General features: G+C 45.8%; 1 protein-coding gene across 1 annotated transcript in view; it reads left to right on the forward strand.

Moving 5' to 3' along the window:
• Positions 1–2,411: 2,411 nt before the first annotated feature.
• The window catches only part of GLDN (gliomedin), an 81,430-nt gene continuing 70,660 nt past the window's right edge, over positions 2,412–13,181 (forward strand). The window contains exon 1 of the mRNA XM_073211854.1: positions 2,412–2,944. Coding sequence (XP_073067955.1) covers positions 2,549–2,944 — 396 coding nt within the window. The 5' untranslated portion in view covers positions 2,412–2,548. The remainder of the gene's footprint in view (positions 2,945–13,181) is intronic.

Consider the following 13,181-nt stretch of genomic DNA (forward strand, 5'->3'; position numbering starts at 1 on the left):
ACAAAGCTTGGTGAGGAAGGGGGCTCTGAGCTGGGCCTTCAACAGGGGCAACTCTGAGACAGTACACAGAAGGAGAAAAGTCCATGAGTGGAGCTGTGTGCAGAGAAGGTGCACAGAGAGGACTGAGGAGGAAGTGGGAAGAGACCAGGGCAAGGCCAAGTGCTTGGAAACAGCCATCTTGGGGTGAGGGAGGGTGAAGATATCTGCTTTGTGTCAATATGCCCCACGCTTCTCCTTTCTTGTAAAATACCACTTTCCTACACAGAGAGACTTGGAGAGACTTGGGAGAAGGATCAGGCAGAAAAGGAATCTGGCTTTTCCTTTACCCTCTTTCTGCTTCTCTCTTGGCCCCACTACAATATCTCAGGGACTCCACCCATCCAGCCCACAGTCTACACCACAAGCCTTTGAGTTCTGCATCCCAGGAGGGGCAACCTCTTGGCCTGAGGTTGTCAGATAAATTGTGGCTGGCTGCAAGTAGATCTATAGTCCACTCCTTCTACTGGCTAACAACTCTGAGCCACAGGGACTGCCCGGGGAGGTCAGGTGACACTCACTGTCTCTACCATCGGACAGGCAGCCTTCCGAGGAAGGTGGACCAGTTCTAGAGCATAAGCAGCTTGTTCTTAAGCCCTACCACCACTACACACTACACACACTACACCACATAGACATGCCCTCACTGTAAAGCCTTACATTCATTCATTTTTGTTCACTCATTCAACAGGTAGTCACTGAATGGCTATTTCAAGCTGGGGGACTGGGCTAGGTGTTGGGTGAGACAGGGTCAAACAAGATGTGGCTTCTAACCTCAGGAACTGTATACTTTGTTGCTGACTGTGGACATTAGTGACTGATGGCTAGGCAACAGTAATTATAATGAATATTAGGATAAAGAAAAGTTAACGAGGCTCCGTGGGACTCCAAGTACTCACACTGCAGGCTGCTTGCCTAGTTCATTTCTGTACCTCCAACTGTGCCTGACACACACTAGATGCTCAGGAGGTTTTTAGTGAATTAAATGAAGATCTTACAGGGGCTGACTCCCAACTCTTGTCTCTCTGTGGCTTCTCCCATCAATCTTAAGCCTGACAATGGGCAACCTATGCCTGGGTGAAAGGAGAAAGGATATATAGCAATTCTCCAAATAGATCAGAGTAATGTCAGAGTTGGGAGGAAATGGACAAAGTTGTATCACCTCCATCTGTTCCTAGACATCATGTTGCCATCCTTGGAGATCTTCAGGAACCACCCCACCCTTCAGGCTTTTCTAATTCCACCTCAACCTGGATGATCTTCTAAGAATATGGAAGTTGGCCAATGTCCCAAATAAAACTTAGGAATCCAGACTGTCAGCATAAATCCTTGACAGCTCCAGCTGACTTGATAGCAAGGAGAGCCACTTCCTCTTGTGAGATAATCAGATAGTGGAAACAGCAATCTTGGCTTCTGGTTGGGGCCTTCCCATACCTCCTGTAGGCCTTGGAGCCCCAGGAGGCAGAGCTGTTCTGGGGCAAGCTGAGAAGGAAGGGAGCAAGGTGGTCCTCTGAGGAGACTGAGAAGTGACTCTGCATTTGGGGGACAGTGGCCCTTCAGGAAAGGGAGAGGGGTGTGAAGAGGTAACTAGGAGGCATAAGGTAACTGCTCCCTCATGCACGGCAGGCTACATAAGGTCCAGAGGTGCCTGACCAGAGCCCCAGTCCTGCAGCCAGAAATCACCTGAGGATCAGTCCCGTGTGGTGGTGGTGGGGGTGGGGGGGGAGGCAGGGGACATACATACTGGCAGTGGCAGAAGGGGGTCAGAACCACATCTCCTGATTTCCACTTTGGGGTTTTTTTCTCATTACCCTGCTCTCTTCTGGGTATGGGTCTCACGGTGAGTTCTCCACCTGTCACATCCTGTCACAAATCTCCCTTCCCTAATGACTCCTGCTTGCCAGGCAGGGATAGGCTTTTCTGGTTCTGATGGGTGGACTTTTTAACCATCCAAAGCCATTGTCTCCCTGTGTATCCATCCTGCTCCTTGGAAAGCCTGGTGGGGTCTTTGGCGGCCACACGGGGCCCTGTGACTACGGGAAGGAGAAGCCCTGGCCCAGCAGCAGACCTCCCAGGGCAGTGGGCGCTGCCTTGGTATCTGAGCCTGCTGATCCTTCTCCAGGGAGATCGGCATGGGCGGAGGAGGAGGTGGAATCCAGCCACTTCTCAGGCCAGAAGAATTCCTGCTCTCCCCCTCAGTCTGGCCCTCGCTCTGCCTGTCTGGGCCAGGGCAATGCCCATGGGCAGGGCAGCGGGGAAGGAAAGGGAAAGGCGGTTGGGCTGGTTTGCTTGGCCCGGCAGCGGGAGCGGGAGCCCTGCGCGCCCCCCCTCCACAGTCTGTCTCCACCGGCTCCTCTTCTCTCTGCCGGCCTGTCCCACCGGGCTGCTCGGGCGCCACCGGTACTACTGTCCCCAACGCACCCCGCCAGCCAGGCCAAAGGGCGGCGTGACTCACGGCGCTGCCACCAGCCCACAGCCGGCCCGTGGTGTATAAAGGCTGCCCGGGCGGGGGATGCCGAACCCTGGAGCTCGAGGAGAGCAGAGCATGGCCCGAGGCGTGGAGAGAAGCCGCGGGGGTGCGGGCTGGGCACTGCGTGGCGCCCTGGCGGCCGTGGCGCTGCTCTCGGCGCTCAATGCTGCGGCCACCGTGTTCGTGCTGTGCCAGTGGCGCGGGCTGAGCGCGGCGCTGCGGGCGCTGGAGGATCAGCTGGGCCGCGAGCAGCGCGAGGACGGCGCCCTGCGCTCCTTCCTGGCCGAGCTGAATCGCGCGCCCCGCGGGGCGCTCGCCCCAGTCCCGGACCCCGTGAGCGCCGCGCGCAACAAGCGCAGCCACGCCGGGGAGGCCGCGCCGCACATCCGCGCCGAGAGCCACGACATGATGATGATGATGACCTACTCCATGGTGCCGGTAGGCGGCGGCTCGGCTCCCCGTAGCGCCCCCGCCGGGGTGGGCGGCGGGCAGTGTGGAAAGAGAGCCCTCTCCTTCCCTGGCCAGATGGCGAGGTGCTGGGGGGAGAAGACCCTGGGTGTAAGCCCGCCGGGGGATGTCACCGTGGCAAGCACTTTAGCCCTCTGGGGTCAGTTTCCTTATCTATGAAGTGGGGTGGGGGTGACTGGGTAAGCCTTTCACCTCTTACGTCATTGAGTCTGAGGGTAAATGTGGGGCATTGGCCATGTTTTAAAGAGCCTACTTTCCTTCCCAACTTTGGACAAAAGTTGTCCCTTTCTGGTGTGAAGGGAGCTGCAGCGGACACTGGGCATCACCTGTGCACCTCACTGGGGCCCTCTGAGAGCCCTGAAAGGTATTTCTGAAAGAGCGCAGGCTTTTTCAATAATGGGATTCTTTTCCTGGCAAAATCCAGCAGTCCTGCTTTTCACCACGCCTTCACCTATCCCCATGAGATTGCTGAGTTAATTGTCTTGGTTTAAGTGAAAACAATCAGCCCTAATTTTACGGCCTCCTGGGACCTTGATGCTGAGAAAGTTGTTCCTGGACCTAAAGTGGTTCCAAACAGGAGACGTTAATATACAGCAATTTTCTTAAAATTCAGTGTCAAAACTGAGTTTCTAAATAGCGGCTCCACGGAGTCTATGGAAAGCCAGAAATTGCCAGTATGCGCACTCAGGGGAACGTGTGCAGCTGGGGAGAATCCATAGCCTTTCATTAGATTTTCGGAAGGACTCAATTGCATTCGCCCCAAAATATTTGAGAAACACTGCCCTAAAGATAATCTTTAAAGCAAATCCTCAAAAATCTCTTTTCCAGTTTTAAGTTTCTTTGCTTTTGCTGATTTTTAACTCAATAATTATCTAACCATTACATTTAGATCACATTGCAGTTCCCCATTCCATTATCTATTACAACCACAACGATCTGATTTCACTTTATAATGACAAAGATTTCAGTTCTGTCGCTTCAAGTCAAGTGTGAGCCATACTTCAGAATCCTCGGTGTTTTGAAGATAAATCCACTTAAAGCTTCTCTTATAGAAGCTTTTAAAATATCTTTCATGAGCCGAAATGCTTTTTTAAACTATGTGGAAGTACTACACACTGCAAACACATCTTTTAAGAGAGATCAGTTTTTCTACACCTGGCATCATTTTTTACCCATGTTATCATTTAAAAATCTGGGCCCAAGCAAAAATTTCAAAGACCTCTGTGAAATGAAGAAATTTCCTGAGGGAAATTAGCTCTCTCACTGGGCTCTCTACTCTGCATTTTGAGGCTTTTTTGAAACCCTCCAAGAAGGGTACATTTGAGCATCAACATTTTATATTTTTAATCCTGCTTTTTAGGTAGAAGCTTATGTATCCAAACTGCAGCCTGTTCAGTCACTAACACAAGAGAGGGAAGAGACCCATTATTGTGTCAATCTAAAAGCTAGGTTTAACTATCACCACCCACTCTGCTACAGTTCAAAGACCAGAAACACCACATTTGTTAGGGTTGAGAGGCATTTGCAGATTATCACCAACTCATCCCCAATTTGCAGTGGGTGTGCTTTGACCTTTTAGAGTCATTGAAGGAATTTCCTTACAGGCTGGAAAAAAGCAACTGCCAGATTCTGGCTTTCCTCTTGGGAGTAGTTCTCAAACAGTAAGCTTAGGGATCACCTGGGAACACCCTAAAAATGCAGATTCCAGGGCCCTGCCCTCAGATTTATAATCTCCAGAATTTGTTTTCTTAAGAAGTCCCCTGACCCCTTGTCTTGTCTGAGGGTTTCAGCCTTGGGTAAACTCACTGTGAATTCAGTGAGACCAAAAAATGACAATGGAATGAACATTCCTGGGATAAAAGGGTTTATACCCAGCTTTATTCTCCTGGAGGTAGGTCAAGCACTAGAATCACGTCTACATCCAGCCATCTGCAGGTCCGTAATCCTCCTCTGTCTCTGCCTCTGCAATACGGTCAATAATAGCTTCTTGCCTATGGGTGTGGAAGCAGTAGCCTAGCAGTAGGCCAATTGTATCATCAAGTAGTTTAGGGTCAGGTGAGGATCCTGGCCATAGGAATGTCCATTTTCCCCACAGCCCCATCCCCCAACCCTTCCATCCTCTTGGTGAGTTTGATGCAGATGGTCCTCCACTTTGAGAAATGCTTCTCTCGACCACTGCTTCTCTAACTTTCATGTGCACATGAATATCTTGGGGATCTTGTTAAAATGCAGATTCTGATTCAGAAGGTCTAAGGTGGGGCCTGAGATTCTGCATTTCTAAGAAGCACCCACTGATACCAAAGCTGCTGGTCTGAGGACCACACTTGAAGTAGTTCTAGGGCAGTGACTGCATCTTGAAACCATATGAGGAGTTTTACACATGACTGATACCTAGGTCTCACCCCCAGAGGTTCTGAATTAATTATTGGGGTGCAGCCTGGGGGTGGGTGCCCACTTACCCACAGAAAGGATCTTGGCATGGCTTCCTGATGATGGGGAGCTGTGATAAGCATCTCACTCTTACTGGTTCCTCATGAGGCCTCTGCTCCAGGCAGAGAAACCAGTTTTACTACTGAAAAGCCCTTTTACTTTATTGTAGAATTATTCTTACCATTCACCTTTGCAATCTTTTCTCATCTTTACTATGTTTTTCTCAGGGAATTATGTACCTGAGGGAACAATTTTTTAAAGGACCTGTCACAAGGCATCTCTAGGAGAAAAGTTAGTAAGAGAACTATGAAGTATATATCATGGAGGTTGCTGTGCACGTTTCTGTGGGGGATGTCTGCACTTTCCCATGCCCTTTCATAGAGCACTAATAGGTCTTGAATGAGGGTGAGATCAGGGGTCCCCCACTGAGGTCCCACTTCCTTAGACATCTAGGAACAAAGAAATAAGCTGTATTCAAACCAATGTCAGCATTTCAGAAAGCCTTTGAAAATGGCTCATTTATCCAAGATGAGCCCCCTCAAACTAACTGATCCTTCCAAGTTCTGTGTTTTTGGCTCAGAGTACACCAGCTCAGCATGGTAATTCTGGTTAGCACATTCTGACCAGAAACTGATTGGCAGCTGTAAATGAGTTTGTTAAAAGGGCAACATAACTAATTATTACTGAAGCACATTTAGTTTGGTACTGGCTGAACACATTAAATCTTTAAATGAAAGTGGGTACTTCAAAGAAAAGTAATAAAAGGGGCCCTGGGTACTACTGAGCTAGACCAGTAACGGGAACCCATCTGCCAGCAACTCCTACAGAAGATGCTGCTTTGTTTTAGTCTCCGCCGCCATCCCCGCCCCACTTCTCCTTCATCAGCTGCTCTCCCATCCCATTCTTCAGGTCTCACCTTTATCGATGTTCTGGTAGCTTCATCATCCTGCCCAAAATCTGGGTTCAAGCACCTAAGCAGGAAAAAGTTTGTACTTCACACAATGTGTGCCTTGACGAGCTCTGAGTGGATCAAAGATTTACATTTTTTAAGAATGTGATGTAAGAAACTAAAATTACTAGGAGACAATATGGGTAAAATCAGTTTTAATCTTAGAATGGGAGAGATTTTTCTTTCAAACTGTAACTCAAAAGCTAGAAGCAAACAGCAAATGAATGAATGAATGAATGAATGAATAAATAAATAAATAAATAAATAAATAAATAAATAAATAAATAAATAAATAAATAAATAAAGCTACACTTAATAAACACAACAAAACCAAAAAAGATGGCTGCGTGGCAAACAATAACCAGGACACACGCACGCATGCACATACCATAAACAAAGATAAAAGATAAATGACAGACTGGAAAAGAATTTGCAGCTATGTATCAGGTCATAGATACACAGCTTATCTTCTGAATATATACATAGCATTCCTAGAAACTGACAGGAAAAAAAAAATCAAGAATTTAATATGAAAATCAGCAGCAGAAAGAGGAATCCAGTAGGACAATGGAATAGACCAAGAAAAGAAACATAGGTGTCTCAAACATGTGGGGAAAGATTTCTTGCAAATCACAGCCACGTTGAAACAGAATTTTTACCTGTCAGAATGACAAAAGTAAAACATTTGATAATACATTCTGTTGGGGAAGCTGAAGGGAAATACATGCTCTTGAACTGCTGTTTGGAGTGCAAGATGGCACAACCTTAGAGAAGGCAATTTGGTAATACCTAAAAAGGTCAAGAGCATATTTATCCTCTGGCCCAGCAGTTTCAGTTGTGGGAATTTATCCTGCACAACCGACTTAATCACCTATGAAATGACATGTACATCGTTCAACCCAGAATGTTTGTAAAAGTGGAAGACTAACAACCTGTGTCCGTCAATACAGAACTAAATAAACTGACCTATCCACCCACTGGGATACAAGGCAGCTGTGAAACAAGAATGAGGAAATTCTCTGTATACTACTATTGGATCAATTAATATCTTTTAAGTGAAGAAAGCAAGAAAAAATATATATATTGTATTACTGTGTGTAAGGAAAAAAGGGAAAAATATGTGAAGAAATTAACAATACTTAGGGAGGGTGGGGATAAGGTAGGGTGGAGCCTTTCACTGTATAGCTTTGTACATTATTTTGACTTTCGAACCATGTAATTGTGTTACTCTTATTGTGAGTGAAAAGGCCATAAGCACAAGGCTACATGGCAGCTGGCACCAAGCTGGAAGGCAATAGGGCGTGGTAGGGACTGAGATTCATGTGCTCTTTCTAAAGGGGAGGCTCTTGCCAATGCTACTGTACAAGAGCAGGAGCCCAGTGAGCCTGATCTTTGATTTTGCAAAGAGAAGTAAAAAAATAAAAACTTTTATATAAATAATATCTCTTGGATTTTAAATATTAACAAAAATTTAAAAAAATTTTTTAAATTGTCTGACAGGGTGTTGGCCAAACAATGCTCCCATGTCAGAGGCCATGGTAGGACTTCCAAGCTTAGGTTACAGCAGTCTCATCTTAGAATTATGAATGGCTTTGAACAAAAATGGCTTTATGTAGGCGCCCCCAGCCCCTCCTCCCCACTTATTTCCCAGCCTGATTCTGAAAGGATAATAGTAACTGCGCCATTGTTATTGTTATTTTTGGTTGAGTGGAGATGGTTTTCTGCATTTGGTTTGGGTTGGGTTTCATTATGTTTTGTTTTTTTGGCTGTTTCTGAACATCAACTCTGCCTTTGGCAGATGGAGATCTCCCATCACTGTGACTTTTCAGAAGTGTGTGCTCCAATTCTGAGGTTATTAGTTCTCAAGGAAGAGATTCCAGCTATGTTAAGCAGTAATGCATTATTGTAACAGAGCTTTTCCTGATGACTGCTATGAGGTCAATATATATGGATTTATACATTATCTTGTTTATACAGGAAAAACTGTATTACCTGTAGTTGCAGATCCTGTTTGCATGGATGCTGTATTTCCTTGAAGGCACTAAACTGGCTGTGCCGGGATTACCTCTCTTTTCTACCCTTTTACTGGGTCACTTCCAGACAGTATAAAAGCTGAGGATTTAGACCAGGGATCAACAAACTATAGCCAATGGCCAAATCAATCTTACTACTTGTTTTTTGTACAGCCCATGAAGTAAGAATGATTTTTACATTTGTAAGTGGTTAGGGAAAAAAATCAAAAGAAGAATATTTCATAACACAAGAACATTATATGAAATTCAAATTTCAGTAACCACAAATAAAGTTTTGTTGGAATACAACCATGCCCACTTGTTTACACATTGTCTGGGGCTATTTTCACATGGCAGCAGCATATTTGAGTAATTGTAACACAGACCATATGGCCCATGAAGCCTAAAACATTTTCTTCTTGTTCTTTACAAAATCAATATTTCATTCAGACTTAGGCTCTACTGGAGCAGAGAGGCACTAGGGGCTGTTCCTTTGGAAAACCCAGGCTACTAAATCAGGGTTGTTTTAGCGTGGGGTTCACCCTAGGTTTTAAGACTTCCTGCAAAGAGACAGACTCCAGGACAGAGCTGACCGGAAAGTGTGGTTCTACCCTAGGGAAGGCTGCCAGGCTGAGTCGGCCACCAAGCCTTGCTCCTTCTAGGCTAGCTTCCCAAGTTAAGAGTAGTTAGTGTCGGGACATCTTTAAGCAGTCATTAACCCCATATCTATGCCTTGTTTCACACCCCATCTGTTCTCTTCAGCTGAAGGGGAGAGACTGATACCCCTCTAGGTCCTGCAGCCTGGAGTGGGCCATGATGAGAGATGAGAGGCTTGATACAACTGAACAAAAAAGGACAGCCCCGTGTTGGCCCACACGCAGAGCCTGAGAGGTGGGTTTCTGTGCCTTCCTCATGACACCATGTGCACATGAGCGCCTGGAATGGCACACCTTACACTGTGGTTGGTTTGCATGTCAGAAGCTGTCTCCAGGTGGGAGTTAAGGGTAGGAGCCAACTTGAAGGAAGCTACAGCTCTGCCAAGACTGTGTCTGCTCTTGGTATTGTGAACACACCCATCATCCTGATTTGTGTATCACATCATGATGGTACGTTAAGGAAGACAGGAGAGAGCTGGCCCTTTAGCTACAACCTTTAGACACTTTCTTTATCAATACATATTTGCACACATGCAAAAAAGCACACCCAAAACATTCAATGTGGACATATAGTTGTCATGATTATCTAGGGACAGATGTAAGAAACAGGTGGGTCAAGACTGAGCACCGGGACCCACGAGAACGGTTGTGTTGACCACATGAATTTATACATTATCTTGTTTATACAGGTAAACCACTTGGACCTGTTTCCAGATCCTGGAGTTATTAAACAGCCCCTAGTCTCTTCCTGGTCAAGGCAGCAGAGGGGAGGGCCACAGTAGCAGGCTAGCTGGTATTTACAACCTGAGCAGGATGGACCTTCTAGGGGCTGGTAAATTGTCCACTCTCATCTTTATCTGCTGTTTCCTGCCTTTCCTTCAGCCTTCACCACCACTATGCCAGGGGTGAAATGGATTTAGAATTCAAAGCCATGTATCTCCCCAGAAAAGTGCCACCGTGCTCTGGGGAGCTGGCAGAATCCACCAGCCCAGCCCATCGTTTAGGGGCACCACCCACTAGGCCACTCAGCTGAGACCCTGAGGCAGAGGGCCCTTTCTGGGTGATTCCAGAACAACTTCTCAGACCATGGGTCCAGTGCCAAGGGGCTGTTGTTCATCCTGCCCAGCGCCTCTCTCTCAGCATCTCCTGTGGCTCCACAAGATGCTGCTGCCTCCCTCAGCTAGGGCGTGCCTGCCCTTCACTTGAACAACCTGGCATTCCTTCTTGACTGTCAGATCCCCAGCCAAATTCTGTCTCCCTGCTGCCTCCTTGAGGTGTGCTGTGCTGGTAAGCAGTATGGGCCTGGGAGTCAGGCAGGTTCACATGCTGGACCCACAGCTTGGTAGCTGAGTGACCTTGGGCAAGGTTTTTAACTTCCCCAAGCCTCAGTTTCCTCACCGGCAAGATGGAGAGAACAGTGTGCACCTCATAGGGTTGTTAGGAGGGAAATGATGGAAGTGAAATGCAGTGCCTGGTATACTCAGGTTCCCAGTAAGTGTTTTCATTGTTGCTTTTATTAAGACTAACCAGCATGACTTTATCTTTAGTCCTTTTTGCTCCATGCTCTCAGCATCTTGTTTCTAGGTTTACTCTTTACCTCTAAGTCCTTCAGAATGCCAGATGGTCTATTGATAATGTCCTTCTATCAGCTGCTGCTTCAGGATAAAATGTGACCCCTTAAAGTCTAGATGGGCATCACACCGACCTAATCCACCGTGTCACTGAGAACAAAACAGAGTTAGTCTTGATAGGGCAACTGGGCTTCTTTGATGGTTCAGGATATCCTGGGTTCACACCCCTTCTGTGTGGCCACCGAGACGACAAGGTCTGACACCCACGAAGAGGGAGCCGTCTTTACCCCCTTCCTGACTGGCTCCGCTGTTGTTAACTTCTGTTGACTCCTGTTGGTGGTAATCCAGAAAAAAAGTTGTGGATGCTTTCATTTGAGAAATTGACAAAATGTGAGTGGAAGGTAAAGCAAAAACAACTTTTAAGAAAGGAGAACAATTTACTTCTTAGGGTCTCATGTTCTCCAGGATATGGTTAGCTATGTAGAAACTATCAGGACAGTTTTTAGATCTGATAAAACACTTATCTGGGAGTAAAAAAAAGATACTCTTTTTTTCTCTACATTCCTCAGACTCCCCTCCCTCCCTCCCAAAACAGAAATCCTTGCCCAAATCTAGTTGACATTCAAGCTTAATTTACATGCATTTTATCTACAGACTAAAGGTCAGGTTGTGTGAAACAAGCTGAAGCTTTTAGCCTGTGATTCTGCTACAAAGGGAGCATTTTTCAGCCCATCAGTTGCTTTTATGTAACACTTTGGGTTTTAACAGCTCTATGTTTTAAGTATATACAATTTTCTTCTAGTTTAAAACTCAAGACACAATTTTCTTTATTGAAAGGTAGAGTTAAAACAAGGCTAACAAAAGATCATTTAAAATGCAATTTGTGAAGTTTGTTCTAAATGTAATAGAGTAACCCCTTCACTTGCTACTCAGAAATAGGTTTCTTGTACTCACCAAGGTGCTGGGAATTTGGGAGACCCTGCCTGGACTGTATGTAAAAACTAGGAAGTACTTGGGAATGCATTATGGATAACTGTCCTCAAGCCAAAATGATGAGCTGGCAACTGTAAAATAATTCCCTCGTTTTTCAGCAATTTAGTGGGTGAGTATTGGAGTCTGGAATCCTTTTCCCTCAAAGATGGAAAATGCTGTCCCCTCATAGGCAGCACTTGAGGGTCTTGGAATCAATCCCTGTGAACACAAAGACCTTTAAAGTGAGCTGTGTGATAAGCACGGGTGCAGCCAAGAGAGACGATCAGTCCTCACTAGAGAGAGGAAGTAAGGTTTCATGGAGGAGACAGGACTTGAAATGGGCAACTTAGGGTTGCTGAGATTTGGGGAGGCAAGTGCACATAATAACTTGAGCCAAGGTCTAGGGACTGAAATGAAAACGGTACAAAGCTGGAAGAGAAGAAGTTTTCTCGCACTGGGGAGTTTGGGCTGCAGAGAAGGGATCTGAGGTTGGCCAGATGAGAGACAACCTCGAATTTCTACTTCTGAGAAGCTGAGAATAAATCTGATGGGCAATTGGGAGCATTAGAGGTTCTTTACTGGAGGGAATCACAAAGAAAGTGGCTTTATAGGACTGGTCTGGTGGTGCAATGCAGGAAGGACCAGATAGAGGGGAGACCACATGAAAGCTAGGAAGTTACAGTATTGCTTTCGTCCACACAAGAAACGATTCATGTCTGGCTAAGGCGGTGGCATCAGAAATGGAAAGAAAATATGTATCTTAGAAATATCAAGAGAGAAAAATGAATCAAACTTGGTAACAAATTAGATATAAGAAAGAAAAAGCCATCTGGCCCACACTGAAGGATGGTGGCTTCATAGACAGAATTCGGAAATGCTGCAGTGGCTTAGTTCAGAAGTGAGGATGCTGAATTTGTCTTGAGACTGAACATGAGATGGAAAGAGAGGAATAAATGAGAGAAGTAAAACTGAGGAATGAAAGAGTATTTAAGGAACGGAGAATATCCTGCTTCTAAGAAGAAATGTCTTCTGCATAAGAGAGGTCTTTACAAGCCTAAAAAGTAAAAGGCAGACCCCAAAACCTTTATAAAGAGCCCTAGACACATAACAACATTACTTCTGGCTCTCCTAGTAGCTGTGTGAACTCTGACAGGTTCCCCATTCTCTGTTGTTCCATGCCTCAGTTCCCTCATCTGTAGAAGACGATGATGGCAGTATGTACCACAGGTGTTACCGTAAGGATGCAGTTCAATAATCCATGGGAAGTCCTTAGCATGGTGCCTAGAACTCAGTGTGTGTTTGCTTGTTATTACTGATACTTCAGTATTTCTTAAATGTTTCCTTTCTGTGCTTCATCGAATTTTAAGGCCTTGCAAAAAACAGTCCAGGTTCAATCAACAGAACTTGCTAGAAAAAGGGCAGATTCTAGGATGACTCTGAAGTTTGCACTCTTGGATGCCTGGGAAACACACAGACCTCTAAAGTCAGTGCTGTTTCCCAGGTAGTGATTAGTGGGTCCAAAAGGAGAGAATGTATTTTGAATGTCAATTTGGGGAACTTAATTATATACTAAGCATAACTTGCAAATATTCTTACTCATGTCCGACATGAACTCAT

This window comes from Manis javanica, chromosome 8 (assembly GCF_040802235.1).
Source record: "Manis javanica isolate MJ-LG chromosome 8, MJ_LKY, whole genome shotgun sequence".
Classification (NCBI taxonomy): Eukaryota; Metazoa; Chordata; class Mammalia; order Pholidota; family Manidae; genus Manis; species Manis javanica.